This window comes from Diadema antillarum, unplaced genomic scaffold (genome assembly GCF_040938485.1).
Source record: "Diadema antillarum isolate AM-2024a unplaced genomic scaffold, OU_Dant_1.0 seq00000604_RagTag, whole genome shotgun sequence".
Lineage (NCBI taxonomy): Eukaryota > Metazoa > Echinodermata > Echinoidea > Diadematoida > Diadematidae > Diadema > Diadema antillarum.
In genome coordinates this window covers 2,721,915-2,742,329 of record NW_027271532.1, presented here as the reverse complement: position 1 = coordinate 2,742,329, position 20,415 = coordinate 2,721,915, and the positions used below count along the sequence as shown (strand labels likewise).

Below are 20,415 nucleotides of genomic sequence, written 5' to 3'. Positions count from 1 at the left end.
TGCCTCAGTCATGCAGCTGGGAGCCCGTCTGCACATTACTCCGGTATTTGCTATTCAGTTTTGGATGACTGAAACTGATGCGACAGTCACATATATCCATGGCAATGTAATTAGAGAAGTTCACATTAACAGGACAGTGAAATAATACACTGACTTTCTCCTGAGATCAGATGAAACTTGAGGCAGTTCCATGGAAACCTGAGGCAGTTCCATGGAAACCCTATATTTTACTCCAAATCACATGGGTAAACATCAAATTAGGATACAGTATTTTAAAAAAAAATGTATACGCTGTAGTATCAAATTCAAGTGTTGTCGAGTTCATCGCTAATATATGAAACTACACAACTGTTATAAATAATCCTTCCCATGGAATGCAGATACAGTTTGTAAGAGAGGTGGTCAGTGAACTTGCTGGACATCTGGATGCACTCGGTCAAGTCCAAAACAGATGACGCAGCAGCCTCAATGTATGAACCCTGTCTCCTGCACTTCTGAAAACAGAGAACTTGAGCCTGAGTGTTGCCTGAGAAAATGACAGATCACAACTTCATCACTTGAAGCAAGGCTCGACACTAACTTTTGTTTTATGTGTGTGCATGGCATGAGTGAGTCACTAAAATCATAACCCCCACCCAAAAGAAAAAAAAAATGATTTTTTTGGTAGCCCAGCCATGAAACTTGTTGACCTACAAAAATGAAGAAAAAAAGAAGAGAACTAGACTTGGAATTTGTCAACACTGACAAATTAGGTGATCCGATCTATTTGAAAATCAATAATTTGAGTCCTGATCCCAATAGGCATGACCATACCGCTTTCATTTGTGTTGACGAGACATTGGCCGTGTGATGTCTGGATTCTCATTTAGAAAAGGGAGTCGGACCTGCCATCTTTGGTACCGAATTCCGTATACACTAACGAAGATACAGAATGAAGTATATTTGACCTTTGACCCCACTTTGCACACCCAAGATAGTATCTGAGCGAAAAGTGGTTATTTTGTGAAATGATCCTTGTAACATGCCCTTTGCGTGTGCAAAATATGGGAAAGACAGGACATGTATTCACCAAGATATAGGATGAACCATTTGTGACCTTTGACCCTAATTTATCTACCCAAGATGGTGTCTGATCAAGTAGTTGTTATTTTATGACATAATGTACATGAACTGGACTAAACATGTGCAAAATATGGGGGTGATAGGGGCTGTTTTACTTGAGTTATCGCAAAGAAAATTGCAGAAAGAAAGAAATATCTCCCTACATCGAAGCTAACCTTCAATTTCAACCAAGTTTTCCGATGTGATCCCGGCATCCAGTAAAAAAATAGATGGCTTTCGGACGATAGCCCAAAATGTCAGCTACAACATACTAAAATCTTTGAGAAATTCACCGAAGGGGTAAGTGAGCTAGTGCTCGATAAAGACAATCATGTCAATTTTCACACCTAGAAAAATTCCCTCCCATAGAGATAACACGTCATAACGAAGATACAGAAAGAAGTACATATGACCTTTGACCCCACTCTGCATACCCAAGATGGCATCTGAGCAAAAAGTGATTATTTTGTGAAATGATTCTTGTAACATAGTCTTTGCGTGTGCAAAATATGGGAAAGATAGGACATGTATTTACCAAGATACAGGATGAAACATTTATGACCTTTGACCCTAATTTACATACCCAAGATGGTGTCCGATCAAGTAGTTGTTATTTTATGTAATAATGTACGTGACATGAACTAAACATGTGCAAAATATTGGGCTGATAGGGCTTGTTTTTCTTGAGTTATTGCAAAGAAAGTTGCAAAAAGAAAGGAATATGAAAATACATCGAAGATAAGCTTTAATTTCAACCAAGTTTTTTGACGTGATCCCGACACCGTATGAAACAAGAGACCCGCGGGTCTAGCGCTCACCTGAGTATCGCAAGTTCACCTTTCACGCAGTCACTAATCTAAATTATTCACAGCTCTACCAAAATTTGACCAGGCATTCTGAAGTAGAAGATGAAAATGTACAATAAGGGCCCAAATTTTTAAAGATTCCTTAATTTGGGGAATTGGGGGCCCCCTGGGGCCCTCTGGGTGGGGCATGGTGCCCATTTTGATAAATTGAGATCCTGACCCCCTAAGGATGCTACCTGCCAAGTTTGACGAAAATCTATCATGAGGTTTTCAGGAAGAAGATTACAATGTACGATTCAGGCCCCCATTTGGACCTTCCTAACCAACCCCCCCCCCCCCCACCCCTGCCCCCAAGAGGGGCACCCCTGGATCTCCTATGAACAAACTCGAAACTACAGTCATTAATGTACTCACTCATAGTATTATCTTAGCTGTATAACTTCTGATTCTAGAGAAAATTTTTAACGATTCCTTCATTTGGGGGGTTTGGGCCCCCCTGGGGGCCCCCTGGGTGGGACATGGTGCCCATTTTAACAAATTGAGATCCTAACCCCTTAGGGATGCTACCTGCCAAGTTTGGTGAAAATGGGTCATGGGGTTCTAAAAAAGAAGATAAAAATGTACAATTTAGGCCCCATTAGGACCCCTCCTCACCTCCCTCCCCTGGGTCCCAAGGGGGGCACCCCTGATTCTGCCATGAACAAACTTGAAACTGCAGTCATCAATGTACTAACTCATAGTATTAACTTAGCTCCATCACTTCTGGTTCTAGAGAAGAAGATTTTTAAAGATTCCTTAATTTTGGGGGATTTGGGCCCCCTGGGGGTCCCCTGGGGGCCCCCTGGGTGGGGCATGGTGCCCATTTTAACAAATTGAGTTTCTAACCCCCTAGGGATGCTACCTGCCAAGTTTGGTGAAAATGGGTCATGGGGTTCTCAAGAAGAAGATGAAAATGTACAATTTAGGCCCCATTAGAACCCCTCCCCACCCCCCTCCCCTGGGTCCCAAGGGGGGCATCCCTGATTCTGCCATGAACAAACTTGAAACTACAGTCATCAATGAACTAACTCATAGTATTAACTTAGCTCTATCACTTCTGGTTCTAGAGAAGAAGATTTTTAAAGATTCCTTAATTTTGGGGGGTTTGGGCCCCCCTGGAGGCCCCCTGGGTGGGTCATGGTGCCCATTTTAACAAATTGAGTTCCTAACCCCCTAGGGATGCTACCTGCCAAGTTTGATGAAAATCGGTCTTGGGGTTTTCAAGAAGAAGATGAAAATGTAAAAAGTTTACGCACGACGCACGACGGACGACGGACGACGGACGACGGACGACGCACGACGCACGACGCACGACGCACGACGGACGCCGGACGAAGGGCGATCGCAATAGCTCACTTGAGCCTTTGGCTCAGGTGAGCTAAAAATGAAGGGCACCCTCACGATAGCCCAAAGTCTCAGCTACAACATATTAAAATCTGGGAGAAATTCACCGAAGCATAAGTGAGCTAGTGCTCGAAAAGGACAGTCATGTAATTTTTTATTTCCAGAAAAACTGCACTCCCGTAGAGATAACACGTAAACTGGTCAAATTTGACAAGATTTCATTCAATCCATTTTTACAAGGTGATGCCGTCACCCAATCAAAATGTTGTTACAACATAAATGAAAGAACATTAAATAAGCTACAACATACTGAAATCTGGATGAAAATGGGCAAAGGATAAGTGAGATACGCTCGAGTGAACTTGAAATTTGATGACGTCATTTTGAAAATTTACTTTTTTTATTTTATTAAGAAATTTGATATCTTTTAATCATTTTTCCAGCATCGCCAACCCATGAAAGGACATGTACAACTCATCAGCTTTCAGAATATGTAAAGAAAATGGGGGGTCACCGTCCATCCTGACGAGTAAAATCGGATTTAAAATTGGCGGTTTTTTGGCATAGTTGCACTGTATATTGCCATTGACGCGCGCGCGGAATTTCAACTTTGACGGGCCCGTATGACGTCATATTGAGTCGAATTGACTTGAAATTTGGTAGAAATATTCCTTGACATTTCAGACATCCGATAAATTTGAAAAAACGGAAAATTTCTATTGCATATGAGCTGTGCGTGCGTATATGTGCGCGCGCGTACGCGTCCGTCCGATTTTTTTCAATTTTTCAAAAAAATGCTCCAAATGGTCTGAAACGTGTGCAAAAAAATGTTGAGCTCGATTTGAGCATACAAATATTTCAACGCGCGCGTACATGCACGTATTAAGAGTATAGATGAATTTTGAGAACATGAGTAGAATCAGCTTGACTTGAACTATATGTGACGTAAATTTCACTGAAAAATTCCATTCCATTAATTCGATATGAATGAAAATGTGTTTTCATATAATGACGTCATAGTGACGTCACGGTCGACTGATCACTTTGATTTTAGTTCGATTGTCGTCTTTGGGACACGATACATATATGGTATAATTTTGACATTGATAGGAAGAGGACTTTCTGAGCTAACCTCTGCACAACTTTTGTCCAGAAATAAAGAAGAAGAATAAAGAATCCGTACAGATACAGAAGGTGATCCGAGAGGATTCTCGGATCACCTAATAACGTAAGAAAATACAGTCATTTAGTAACATCTTAAGGGTACACAGTCGTACATGTACACTGTGCCTATTGCTATTACTGAATAAAGAAAATATTGCTGTGAAATTTGACTATGAGAAAAAAAAAGAAGAAGTTTGGCCGAAATGAGTTTGACTGTGAAGAGAAGACTAGCAGCAATCTGGTAACCCTGGTCGCAGCAGGTACATGTAACTGAAATCATGTTATTCTCCCCTCTACAGATCTTCTGGATAAGAAAAACCACATAAAAGGGATGTACATACTCCCAATTTTCTACCTAAACATATAATTTCTCACGAAGCGGCAACCCAACATCTTATTTCTGGCAAGCCACCACGAATGACGAACTTGCTGAAGTTATGATATACACTCCATGTCTATGTTGAATTTGATGCATGTTTACATTACATTGTATGTACACATTCAGGGAAGAATCACATGAAGAGAAAAAAATGTGATGGTTTAGCTTCAGAAATCTAATATGTTACATGTTTCCCAGAACACTAATATTTGTCAAAGTAACATTTGAGATACAACCATATCCAAACCAGTTGAGAAAGTCATGTCATGGCTTGTCACATCCCTCATTGGGCATCGTACAATTCTTTTAAATACTATACTTCCTTTTTGATAGGAATGCTACAAGGAGAAAGTACATTTGTTATATAAAATTGTTCTTAAGCTGCTGTAATGATTTAATGATGAGGACTACATGATGGAATTAGCTGTAAAATTGCTGAACTACCAACATAAAGTATTATTTCATATTTTTCCCATAATTTGGTATACAAATGAACAAAAATTTAGAATAAAAATCATTGCACTGTCTTACTTGCACAAATAATTATGGCCAAAACAATGTATGATTGCTTGACAAACACAAGCAAACTTTAAAATCCCCCAAATTTTGTGCAATTACAAGTATCCACTTTTCATTGGAACTTTTATAGTTCTGTTTGTTGACCATGCTTGATCTTCTTTCTACGCGAGTCAACTTGAATACAAGAGCACAATGGAGAGTATCCCTTTAAGCTATCTACTTCAGGCTGCGATATATCACGTTGAGATGGGAGTTTTGATGTCTTTCATATCACAGAAGAATCCAGTGTAAACATGCTATTATTACTCGTGTGTAATACAGGCCAGAGGCAGCACAAGTAATACAGGCCTGTATATTATCATGTAAGCATGTATAAAACATTTGCATATTATACAAGTAGCTGCACTATGAAATACATGTAATTCCTGTCACTCTCTGGCTGTTATTATTATTATTATGATTATGATTTATGATAACACAGTGATGATAATGATCAGTGATAATGATGATGATGATGATGATGATGATGATGATGATGATGATAATGATGATGATGATGGTGATGATGATGATGGTGATGATGGTGATGATGGTGATGATGATTATGACTATTATCATCATTATTATCATTCCATCATCATCATCATTACTATTGCTATTATCATCATTACTATTGCTATTATCATCATTTTCTCTTCATTACTACCATCATTTGATCACTGCCAATTTTGATTACACCATACCCCCCCCCCCACACACACACACACACATACACACACACACAGAATAATCCAAATCATATACCAATTATCACCTCTGCCTTACAGCAAAGAAATACAAATGTAATATGATGACTGCTTTGATATGATGACATCCTTGAAACCAGCCAACGACTCCTCCGGTGTCAAAACTCATCAGCTGCGGTCCAATGAGGCGGTGAGACTGAGTTACCATCCTTTACCTGAGTGATTGGTATGCCAAGTATGTATGTCATGTTTTACTCGTGAAATTTGAAGAGACATATTCGCTAATTGATCCCGCGGTGTTGTCACCCCAGGGATATCATAAAGCATACATGTAACATGAATCACAAAGTAGCTCTAACCCAACTGCTGAACAGAACTGAGTCATTTTCATTTAGTTACATTGTATAATAAGGGAGGTGTTGATACATTGGAGACATTAAGGATGTCTACAGCACTACAGGAATGGAATCAAGAACTCATCTGTACTGTCTTTCTCACCCAGTGATGAGCAACACATGAGTGAGAAAACTGAATATTTATTGCAAATTAATAATTTCACTACAGTCTACAGTACAGTTGTAAGATAATATGATTTTTCTTCTTTTTTTTTTCAATTCAAATATCCACACAAACAGAAGCATAATTTTTCCTAAGGCCATGCATGGATCTACTTTTTAGTGAAAAACATGTTACAATTCTCAACAGCAGACCATGCACTATTTCCTGCACTTTATACATGTACATTGTACAATGTACCTTTTAGTCACACTGCCTACTTTAATATCACTGTACAGAGAGAAGTTGTGTCTGGTTGTGTAAAGCTGCAGGTACATCATCTGCGAGCATAAAAATATTGTGGGCGACTAGCTCTCTACAGTTTGTGCACTGCAGTATAGTAAGAGGAATATCTCCAACTATAAATACAGTACTAGTGTATGTATTTCATCAGCTTCTTTTCCTCTTCCTTCCTCTTCTCTCTGATCAGATCAACCGAGATACGGGAAGAAAACAAACCCCAGACGAAAACATGGAAAGGAGCCAGGAGGGGGATTCACACACAGGAGTTATTGGTTCCTGCATCGCGATTCAAAAATCAAATTCATTCCGCACTGTTCACACATGCCATGCAGGTACAATTATCGTGAGAGACTGCTTCCATGCCTAAACTATGACCAGAACTGGACCCCCAGCACCGGGTGTGCAGACCAAGGGTGGCAAATCGCATTTTGTGCCATTCACAAACACCGCGCAGGGTAAATCAAATTTTCAAATAAAAAAACAAAAACAAAAACATCAAGTGCGACTGATTTTTGCCTAGCAATGCGTAGCTCAAGAGTTCATTAATTTTTTTTGTTGTCCGCACAAAAGAACAACGGTTTTCACATGGCCCTGCAAAAGTTGGTTTTCAAAAAGCATTAATTTTGTGTGTGTGTGTGTGTGTGTGTGGATGTGGCTAGGATGAAGTCTCTTCCTAACATTCCCGGTTACTTCCTAGAATCTTGGAAGGGATTGACTCTAGGCAACTCCCTCACGCTTGTGCTCATTCTCGCAAATGGCTTTCTAGGCTGTCAATTATTTACACTTCACTCTGATCTCATTTATCGTGCTAGATGTTTCACATTCTGGCATTTACCTGCCAAGGAGAAGACTGTGTGAATATTTTACCCATTATCAGAGAAGACTGCAATCAAACCAGGGTCTCATGTAGGCCTCTTCAGATGATTTTATTACTCCCAATATATACAACTGACTGGTAATGTTCACATTCGGGGAAGTAAGAGTTTGCAATAGTTTTGTAGTATCAAACAAATCTTGTCTGTTTCTTTTCATACACTCCATATGCACACCATTTGAAAACCATTGAGGCATGTTTCACATCCTGTTGATTTAAATGGAGTGGTCCAATGCCATCAAGGAGCAAATTACAAACATAAAACTTTATGGACAATTCAGATGAATTCCCTTTATCAACTTTACATGTAACCATTAAAGTCAAACAGAAAATAATTTAATTCTTAACCAATCTGCCATGTATACTTCCAGAGATGCACACTATTAAACATTTCCAGTAGATTTTATAAAATGACAGTGACTGCACCATGCAATGATTGATAATTCGTAAGTTACAGCTATTCCTACGCAGTGCCAGCTGTGAAAGAATTTCTGCGTTTCTCCTCGAATCACCAGCAAGTCTTCCAAAGACCTTTAAATGTCAAAATAACTAGTATTCCACATTGAGCCGGTAATTCCCAATAAAGTTGGTATAAATTCCCCAAGATAATGATGATTTGCCAGTTTCATGCACATGGCCAAACAAAACACCTTGTTCCTGAAGCCTCATGTGAGTGTGACAGTTTGTGTATGCTGCAGAATATAGAGAGATAGGTGGTTCACATGCAGTTACATCAATCATGACTGACTTTTATATGTGGGCAAAGGTAATTGCAGACATGCTTCTCGACATTTCCTCCTTCTCGTTACTTCACGGATACTGTTTAAAGGATCGCAGACACACAATAAATTAGAGCAATTTCTTCTTATCTAAGCGGTTTCTGACTTGGGAAGGAAGTCATAATCACAATGCTACAACATACAAGTCGGTGATCCGGAAAATTCCTCGACGTACAGACAATAAAGGCAGTAACATCGCCCATTCACCCTCCACGGGTGAATGCTCGCCAGCCAGACAGAGCTGAAGAAGTGACTCGGACGAGTCACGAAACTGTTTTCTCCATGATTTTCACAAGTAAGTCCAGTCGAACAGATTTAATTTACACGCTTTTAGCATACTACCTGGATGAATCAAAATCTACATCGATATACAATGCTGGAACATTTTTCTAAATGTGGTCCAGTAACACAGTGTAAAGACAGTGAATTGAGTCCCTTCACACAACAATTTTTTAATGTCATTGTGGCTACAAATGGTATCCCATACATTAGCTGTGTCACAAACTTTAGTACAGATACATTGTACCTGTGTAGCAAACACGCATCCGATTTTATATCAAGCATGAATATCGGTAGCCTACGTACTCATCCTTACCCATCACATACACCCCAATGGGAGTGAATATGAGGTTTAGCTACAAGTGCCTTTATCTCAGTCATGTTGTACAGGTCAAACTGTTGAAAATTGTCAATGTGCACCACAATGAAACAAAACATAACTGAAGAAAAAAAAAAAAAAAACTTTCAGACGTTGACCAGCGAAACATGAGTGGGAAAGCATGATTTCATGTTTGCTTCCAGATTTTCACAAATTACTATATACCTGATTAGCATGAGTTGGGGTTCTAAACATGCTTAGAAACCAGTTTAACCCATCAGTATGAAACCTCTATCTCATTTCTCACAGTCAGAGCAAGTTACCCAGCTAACTTGTCTCTGGGAAGCAAATGTTTACCATCACGCTCTGCTTTGTGAGGCGCTATTCTGTGATAAGACCATTCACAATGACAGTATACACTGCAGCATTACAAGAGTCACCAAATCTTGGTTGAAGTTGCTAGGCAACTGTGTCAAAGCCTTTGAAACATCACCAGCAAAAAGAAAGGTTGCAAACAGGAGTTCCAGTTTTCCATCTTCACACAAAATGTTCACTTGTAACGACAGTGCTCCCAGCAGAAAGCTATTTATCTTTTCTATCATGTGACTTTCACACAAAATTTTACAAAAAATTTGTGGCTAGGTCATCTGACAGACATCATGGTCGTAGCTGCACATACTTTAGCAGACTGTTCAGCAAATGGCACAAGTACATCATGTACACTGAGTGACCAAGACTTTCTCCCTTGTACTAGTGTACAACAATCGCGATCAGCTGATGTCAAATGGCAGAATGATTGAGAGTTGCCTCAGAAGCATTTGCATAATTCTACAAAGTGGAACTTTGAAATGTCTACAATGTACATGTATGCCAGGAATTTCAGCTTTAAAAAAAGAAAAGAAAGATCTAACCATATTATACATTTAGCTTGTGTATGAAGAATATTGAGAGCAAAATACAAGACATTTGAAAGGAATGGTGATACCCAACAATGACTTTTCTATCCAAATAAATTCCACTTTTGCTTTCTAAACAAATTCTAACTAGTGATATAATTTTAGAAGAACTGATAATTATATGTGCCTCTACAAAGACATTTCGAAGAAGTGTATTCCTGTTCTGTCCAGCCACACAAATGTCCAGCCAAAAACAGTTTGAAATAAAACCACACTTGTAAATTATCAGATCTCTTAATACTCATGATTGTACATAATTGCATCTAATATGTATTGGCATTACTTGTCTGATCATGCAATATGAATGCAGATGAAAAGCTCTGCTTGAAAAAAAACAAAAAAAAAAACAAGAAAAACAAGAACAAAAATCTGCTTAATCAGCTGGCTGTATGAACGTGATGCTGCATGCCAGGAGTTGCAGATGATGATTAGCAACTGTCTTAAGATCTATTAAAGCCGAACTTCCTTTAGGGAGGAACAAAATACACGTGTACGTACACCTGAATGACAGTCACCGCTCCTTGGGCAGCTATTAAATGTGATCTTCCGCTAATCCCGAGTCTTGTCCGAAATACACACTTTCGATCACTGCCTGGGGTCTTGCTGTCTACACTTGGGGAGTATATAGGCCAACAGACTATACAGTATTTCCAGTACTTCCAGTCTCACTGACATAATGTACACTATATGGGACAGCAATATAAACTACACACACTATTTTTTTTTCCAGACTGTAAGACATCCCACATGAAATGAAAGGGTTTCTCAACTTGCTATGTCAAAACTACAGCATCACATAGCAATTGTTGTGTTCAAAAACAAAATCCATTGTAAAAACTGAAAACACAAATCAGGAACAAGAAAAAAACACTCTTTTTATTCAATATTCATTTTTTTTTTCATATTTCTCCACCCATTTCTTCTTTTTATCTCTTTCTCTTTCTCTCCTGCCTATACATAGTATTTGATGCAAGTTTTTATATGTCATGCAAGAAAATAGACCACTTCGTTTTTTTATAGATCTTTTGGATGGTAGTGGATGGAATACCAGGAAATATTGGCCCCAACGAGTGCAATATTCCCTGGTATTCCATGGAATAAAGTCATCCAATGTCATTATGATCATCTACAATCAGTGTCTAGAGAAGGCGTAAACTGTAAATAGGAGTTGATAGAATTTGAAGTAGACTCTGCAATAAAAAAAGTAGTGACTTGAACTTGTAGCTGAAGAGCTTGCGCACTTTAATTAGCCAGCATTTACGCATTCAGCCAGTGTTTATGCGATAGACAAGATTATATTCCACAAACTAAGAATGTTGCAATAGGATTGGTCCACAGCTGATCACGTGATGAAGCGTAGTTTTGCCCATCACATCACCTGAGAAGAAAAGTTTGTTACACTCTATGTTGATAGTCCCTTTGTTTCGCTGATCTCCACACAGTCCACACAGTTCTAACGCAAGATGAGTACGCGCGAAATAAAAGTGCATTGCACTGCGGACTATCATGCGACCTAGGTCACTTGATAGTACACAGTGCAACGCACTTTCACTTCGGTGCCGCGCGGTGCGCGCAGCAAATTCATTGTTTTGTCATCTATGCGCACACGTAGCCTAAGCCCTAAGGATACCAAAAGACAGCTAAAACAGTTTCAGATGTGGAATAAAATGGGAATTTTTAGGACCCTAGATGTGGAATATAAAGCAAATAATCAACTTTTCGTTTCAGGCAACAATACAAACTATCACTTCCTCGGCGATCTGAAAGTGTACGCTATCTTTCCTCAGCTGCGCTTCGGAAAGATAGCTACATCCAGATTGCCATCACTTTCACCAACATTGATTATTTGCTTAACTATCTACACTACAAATGTATGGGGAATTAATACAGTGTATGTGTTGCATTAAACATGCTTTGATATTGCATTTTATGCAAATCAAGTGGACAAAAATATGCATCTTTAAGGAACTCCTGAAATGCCTAATATAGATACTTATAATGTAATTGAGTGCATAAAAAATTGCTTTGAACTTTTGAGAGCAAGGTCACAGACGAAAGCAGACCCTAAACATTTACACTGAGAGGAAATGTTTGTATCGGCATGCACAAATGAGCCTTTGTTCAAAATTTGCTGACACAGGAAAATGTCCAAAGAAACATTGGGATGATTTAGGTGTGAAGATAGCAGACAAATTAGTCTGGCTTCCAGGGAATAGATATTGATTTTCAAATCAATATTATACCGCTATAGTATGATGAACTTTACACTGTTGTGACAAAGCATACAATGTACACTGACTTATTGTTCCTTTTTTAAAATCATAACAACAACAATATAACAACAACGAAACAGTGAATAGAAGTATACTGCTGTCAGGACACAACTGTTAAACATCACTGATATCAGTAATACAGGGAGGAGTTAATGACAGAGTTGATAATACCGGTATATGAACTTAATTTTCTGTTAACTGGAAAATTGCAGAATTTTGACACACTGTAGCTTCAATATCATAGAAATATGGTTCCTACAGTGTACATGTATTTCTGTGACACAGTCAAAGAATTCATCTACGCAGTATGCACTGAAATTAAATATTGTTATATCTTCATGACAAGTGATACATTGATTTGGAATACATTTCCTGTACATTGTAAGACATATATACTGTAAAACATGATATATTCGTGGCATGAAATTTTCGCGAATTGAAGCCGACAGCCTTTTTCGTGGCATGAAATTTTCGCGAATTGCCACTGGCGTTCAATGCATGTAGTGTAGACAAAAACTTTCGTGTGCATTTTAATTTCGCGAATTTTGGTGCTCGCGAAATTCGCGAAATTAAAATGCATGTGAAAATTCCTCGTTTTACAGTAATCCAGTAATGAGAGTATTATGGTGTAATGTCAAATCAAAGCACAGTCATGCCTGTCCAAACATTACAGGTGCAAGTTTACACACAATGAGCCACCACTGACCCTGACCCTTTTGTACTGTATGTGTGTGTTTAACAAGTCACCATTCTTATGCCATTTATACTTTATGATTCATCACACACACCATTGCCGACTTAACCACATTCTTTCAAAATCATCCCCCCCCCCCCCCCCCCAGCTCAGGCCCTAAATCTACTTACATAACTTGCAAAAATGCACTCATTTACAGAGGTAGGACAAAGAGTGTCTGCGTTTAGCTGAACTACAGTCCCTGGAAAGAGAGAGACTGTCATTAGCCAGCTTTGAGAGATCTTGTCGCAGACCTCGGATAAAGCACACACACACACACACACACACACACACACACACACACACTCACAGACTAGCAAGTGTCGGTGCAGTCTCTGGATTGGTTTCTGCCATTAATTTAACAATAGCACATCAATTCAATTCAAGTCAATTCAATCATACAGTGTTCCATCCGACAAAAGGTCACCCGGATACATTTATATACAAAGTATATATATACATTCAGCAATATATTGCACAGATCTCTACCTTTCAGTTTGGGGTGTGATGCAAGAATTTTTTTTTTTTAAAGGGACTGTACAGTACTGGTTGAGGTAGGGATTCATGTTTTGAACATTCCAAAGTGAGATAATAAAAAGCCTCTTATGAAATATGAAAGAGCATGTAATTTTAAGAAGGATTCAACTTTTATTTGATGAAAATAGGTTTTCATATGGCTGAGATATCCCAAAAAGTGCTAATAATAAAAGGCGACATGCCCCAACTTTATTAGTATCTCTTTGTTTCACCTTGTTTTTGGACATCTCAGCCATTTCAAAACCGATTTTCATCAAATAAACTTTTGATACCCCTTAGAACTGCATGCTCTTTGACATCTCATAATGTGGTTTCTGAATATCTCACAAAACGTTAAAAGCTAAATCTTCACCTCGACCAGAACTGTACACACCCTTTAACACAAAAATACTATTGAATTCATATTCATATTTTTGGTCAATGATGCAAAGCAAATGTTTAATTTAGAGCTCTTTCCCTTTCAAATTGATACTAATTGCTAGATTATTATACGACTACAACATCATGCAATGGATACAATTTGTACGTATCCTACTCCAATCACTGTCTATTCTTATTGTTTAATTGCATGTAGCACACAAATGAGATGGGATTATGAACACCAGAATAGTGGCTGAAGAATGCAGCAGCACACTTCTAACGAACATAAACAGTAAAGCTCTCAATGCACTCAACTAAGTCAAGTGTAAAGTGTCTGTACCTGCATGTCGTCCATGGTACAATTAAAATGTAACTTTTGAATAATTTGGCAAGCGCTGTGAGGGGCGGCCTCTATATCCACGACTATGGAGCAACTTGCAAACTATTATTTAAATACTGTCCACAGATCCAATAACATACTTCACGATCTGTTGGACTCCATGAATTGATAGCAAAATTTTCTCTATAATCAGTTACAGTATCAGTATCATTTTGTATTTGAAATGCTGGTCACCTTTGGAAGAAATTATGTATTGATGCAGTACAAACAGTCATTACAAAATGTAGGCCTACATGTAACAGTGTACATCTAACTCATGATGCTGTTGTTACATGTAGTACACATATTTTATCTTTTCATCTTTTCATCGAAGTACTGTATTGAGTAATGCAACCAATTCATTTCAAACACTTGGGTTTGATTGTTTGTGTATGTGTGTGTGTGTGTTTTTGTTAATTGTGATAGTGCATTTGTAGATCATATCATTCTGTCTCCAACATTTTGATGACTCAAACATGTCAATTGGATATCCCTACATGATACAGTGTATATATCACTGTAATTGTTCATAAAATATTGCTTTTTTTTTCAGTTCAGACATACGTACATCCTATTATCCAAATATAAATCAAAGATCTCCTGACCCCCCCCCCCCACACACACACACTAAGGTGAATTGATTATGTTTGATTTTCTGAAGTATCCATCTACAACATGTACAAGTTTGTATGAGCAATTATCATTAGATACCGCAAATCTATGTTGATGACATACACAGATAAAAAGTTGTGCATGGCATTTAAAACATGTACATTGTACACATTGTATGTGCATACACAAATTTGTATCAAATGGAAGACTGCTCGTATCTTTGTAGTGCCTCACAAGCAATACAAAAGATCCCTCAAGCCAACTATTAAGAGAACCATTAAATACAGATAGAGAGATCTTGATTTTAACCCGAAATCACTGCTGGACACTGTGCACACACGGCAATGCAGTACAGGATGCTTGCATCACAGAGGACTGTGTTTGACTACCCACTTCCTGGTTCGAGAAGTACTTCTACCACTTGAGCGCCATCAATATCTCTGGCTTTATCATCTGAAGAATGCTCTGTTTAATGGCCTAAACTAAACATAGATTGCTTTAGACTGGAATACTTAAAATACTTCTACTACTTAGGACAGTTGTTAAGCACAACCAGCAGTGAATACATACTGTACAATGTAGCTTTAACATAACAACTAAAAAAAACCCACAAATTATATGTGTCTGCTTGAGCACAGATTCAGAGTTAATGCAGAAAAAAAGCTCTGTCTCAAAATAGCAAAGTCAAACCAATGTACCCCTCCATGGAAGTGTGAAATGGGACATGCTAAGTATGCCAGATGGGATTTACTTACATAAATGGGCACATGGATTCTTGAAAAGGAAGTTATCGAGGAAATTTAATTACGTTCATTGAGCAATGAACAGCACCCTGCGCAAATCATAATGCTTCTGTACATACAGCAAAGCAATCTCTGTCATAAACTATGTACACTGTAACAACAATCTAGTCATCTCCTCAGGACTGTATATTTCTGACCACAGAAACACAAGGTTTAATGGTTTGTAGCTCTCTCGGACAAGTTCTCCAATTTCCACTGTCAAATTCATTGTGAAGTTGGCAATTGGCATTGAATGCATAATCATATTTTAGCTTTGCTCGTTTGTGTGCCTCAAGGTTCTCTCGACAGAAAAAGCAACAATGTACAGGCCTCTGTAGTGTACAAGATTACATACTGTGACACTTACATGTAGATGTTAAATTTCCCAATTTTTTTCTGAGTGAAAAGCCAACAATATATGCACCTCCTTGAGATATTACTTTTTCATTATAACAGATACAAATTGTACCTACAATTGTAGGTGTTTATGGTTGGTCTTTCTTGATATTCTTACTTTGAAGCAGTGAAACTGTGCATTTTAATGTAGGCTTACATTGTACACGGTCCTCCTCCACATATATACAGAACTACTACACAAGTGCCTCATTACCCATGAAGAACTGCACACTACAAGTATCAAAGCTAACAGCGCTCTCTCAATCTCAAAAGCCCTAAGTTGGTGAGTGAGATGCAGGACTTTCTGTGATAATTGAAAACAGTTTCCAGCAAGGACAGACTGCTAATCGGCGTGTAGATGAGGATTATATCCTTGTCTGGGCAACAGAGTGTTGCATAAGACTCAGATCTGTGGGAAGGGCTCAATGAAACAGTGTGAAAAGAACTACCTTTCATTGTCAGAATCTGTGAAGGACGCTTCAAAGCTCATAAAGACAAAATCTCCCACTGTATGAAAGACCAGCCTGACAAAGTCGGCCTACAGTAGTGTACAGCTAAATGCTCAATAGTGCTTGTAAATTGGTACTGTGCCTCAAAGTGATCTGTTTGTTCACATGCTACTATGCTATGCCATGTTCATGCAAATACACACTCATCATGTACAAGCATACCTGTACAGTGTAGTTGGTCTTTAGTAGTGATTGCCTAAATGGCATGCATAACTGTGGGGAACATCGCTGAAATAGTTTTATTCCTTGAACGTATCGACAATGGGAGTGTTCATCAATGAAGAAAAATTTACCCAAAGTCCTATCAACAAAGAATGTAGTCCTAATATGTTTGTATTCAAGGTGATTACCATCACATCAGTGGCTGAAAATAGTGAAAGCAGATTTTAGATGAGTGAAAATTTCAGATAAATCAGGGAAACAGTTTGAGCTACATTGTATTTGTACTGTATGACCATACCGTGTCTATGAATGTCATTACTGTCATTACTGTCACAATGTATCAATGTCTTCTTTGTTGTAATCGTAATTTACTCTGATCTGTACTCTGGCCTGCATAATGGGCCCTACTGTTCTCTTTTGGGTCCCCCTTGGGATGTCGACACCAATGAACAGGCCCCACATACACGTACAGTACTTTCAGTGGGAGCCAATCAGTGAACAGTGTACAATATACTATATACATTGTAACTGGATATGTATACAAAATATAGTCACTTAAAAATGTCCACCTTAACTGAGCATATTCAAGAACATGCACACTAGTGTAGGCCTAAATGAAAGCCATACATAGATAGAACTCATGTACAATACCTGATACTAAATGATTTATTTGATGCCCACTGAAATACAGGCTCTGAGGCCATGCAGAAAAACAGTGTTTTTCAATCCGATACTGATGGGAAAAAATATATAAATACACTGTATAGGCCTAATATTATAAACTGCGCATACATGTATTTTGAAGGATGTTGAATATTTTCAAGCATCATGAAATATGTGCATGTTCACAAATTCAACTCAGCGTGCCACTGTAAAATGCAGTTGTTGATCATTCCTGGACCAGGATATTGCAAATAGCCTGGATGCCAAGAATGTAACTGAAGAAGTGGCCTCCATACAGCCACAACTCCCTTCCATCTGAGAGGCAATTCCATCGCCAATTATCCATCAGGCAGTAATTCACCCTTCCAAACACACATGTGGACAGTGTATTTCATTTACAGTACCAGTAGCTCTGCGTATCCAAGGTTGGACTTCCAATCCAATTTGATAGGGTCTCTTGCACGGTCGTACGTACACAATTCATGTAATATCATTAAACCCATTTAATACTATTAGTGGTAAGAATACCAATAACAACCACAAAACACTCATTCACACTGCAGTCAAAATGAACAAGTTCATTTATCGATATTATTTGCTCTTCTACACAGTTTGATCTTCTTTTGCTTCATGATAAAGTTTTTCTCAACAAGATTTTGTAGAAAGAAATTACCGCAGCGTCGTAGGGCTGTTGACTATTGCTAGTACAGAGATGCCAAGTTCAAAAAAATTTTATGAGTGAGACTTTCATGACTCGGCATCTCGGCGCGCGAATGTGCGTGCGAGCGAGGGTATGGGAGGGGTTTTTCCTCCCTGGGCCTCCCATGGTAGGGAGCTTTTTCAATTTTTAGCTCTTAATGGTGCGACCAGGTGCATATTTATGTGACTATTTTTTCTTAGTTTGAAAGACAAAAGGGATTTAAATATACCTTCAATTGCAACTATTACTTTAATCCTTTGAGCTATGCTCCTTATTATAGGCCAAAGTTGCAGACTTCGCCCGATGCGTGAGAAAAATGGGTGCCATGCGTGAGATCGTGAGACGGCCCCTAAATGCTTGAGTCTCACTCAGAATGCGTGAGACTTGGTAGCTCTGCTAGTATTAAACTTTAAGAGAGTTCCTTTTGCACCACGCCTCCCCCCCCCCCCCTCCCCATCAATGACCTTAACCCTACTGAGCTGAATAAGGTCTCAAGAATCCAGTGCAGATCACATTTGTGGTTTTAAAAAAATAATAATAATGATAAGTAATTATATATGTAAACACACAGATAGTTGATGACTGAGAATATTCTATTCCCGACAATGCATAGAAATATTTCTTTTTTCGTTCTTTAGGGGAGGATTCAAAAAAAGAGGAACTCTTACCAAAATTTGATGTGCAAGATGGTATACATCATGTATACAATGTATACAAGGTACAATGTTTGTCCCATACATATTTATCACCTCAAAATTGCAGGAATCACCGCTCAATAGAAAACACAACACATCACACAAGTCCATATACTGCACATTCGTGAATTTTCTCACCAAAATAAGCAATTTAAAACATAACATTCACATTATTATTAAATAATTGTATTATCATCATTATCATTATTATTATCACTACTATTATCATTATCATTATTATTGTTATTATCATTATCATTATTATTACTATTATCATTATTATCATTATTATTATTATCATTATCATTATTATTACTATTATTATTATTATTATTATTATTATTATTATTATCAATTATATACATGATTGGGAATGTGTTATTTCAAACCATACAAATAGAGTAGATATAAGCACACTTTTTCAAAGCCTAAAGGAAGGCCGAGGGGATTAAGAGAGGAACTCTCACCAAAATTGATGACTGATGTGTAAGGTAAGTCTCATATATGTAATCACATTGAAAATGCAGATATACCGCTCATGAGCATACACACCACATCGCACAACTCATAGCATACAACTGAACAAGAAAGTTATTGAACTAGTAATTAGGATGACCACCATCGCAGGAAGACAGCAGATACACAAACCAAGAACCTAAAAATTGACAACTTACTAAACGTTACAGTCGTTGTATGTGATTGACATATCAAATGACAAATAATACATACCTGACAATATTTCTTCACTGCTTTCGATGTGTCGTCGTCATCAAAATCATCTTCGTCTCCAGCTTTCAGCCAATTCTTTCGCGTTGCTGGGCTGGTTGATGATGGCGGTGGCAACGGACCACCAGTCGCGCCCGAGCTGGCCAGCGAGCCCGACAGCGAGTTCCGCTCGCTGCAGTTACCGCTGCTGCAGCTGCTCGCTTCGCTCAACAGGCGACTTCGCCGCTGTAGATGTTGTTCACGTTTATCAGCCATTTCACTGGAGTCGACAATCTTCTTCCCCTTCATCATGACGACATCCAGCAGATGACCATAAACAATTTATTCCTGACCAGATTAAGAGATATTTTCCGTCTTTAGCGAGATGAAGGGCGCAATATCAGTGATTTGTGCTCTAGTGTACAACCGTTACGCTCTTGGCTCGCTACACAGCTACTACACACATAGTAGACCAGCACGCTGCGTCGCTGGCTAGCTGCTACCACTTTACCTACCACCCCAAAGAGCTGACAACACTTCCAAAGCACGCTGTGCAAGTATCGGTACCGAAAGTTTTTCGCATGATTGTGCATGCTGTTGGGGCTGGTATCCGCACGCATAGACAGTCTAGACGGTGCGTCATTGTTGTTGTTGGGGGTATAGCTGCTGTAACGAACAAGCCGTATGATGGGGCTATCCACTTTCCATCAAGGCTGATTCTGCAATACACATGAAAATACAGCCGAAAAATGTTGAAGGGGAATTCCCTCGTGGAGAAATTCCAATTTTACAAGTATTAGTACAGC

At 38.6% G+C, this 20,415-nt stretch overlaps 1 protein-coding gene across 1 annotated transcript in view; it reads right to left on the bottom strand.

The window, feature by feature from the left end:
• Positions 1-20,119, bottom strand: part of LOC139735908 (uncharacterized) — a 133,181-nt gene extending 113,062 nt beyond the window's left edge. Inside the window, exon 1 of the mRNA XM_071646663.1 lies at positions 19,634-20,119. Coding sequence (XP_071502764.1) covers positions 19,634-19,921 — 288 coding nt within the window. The 5' untranslated portion in view covers positions 19,922-20,119. The remainder of the gene's footprint in view (positions 1-19,633) is intronic.
• Positions 20,120-20,415: the final 296 nt, after the last annotated feature.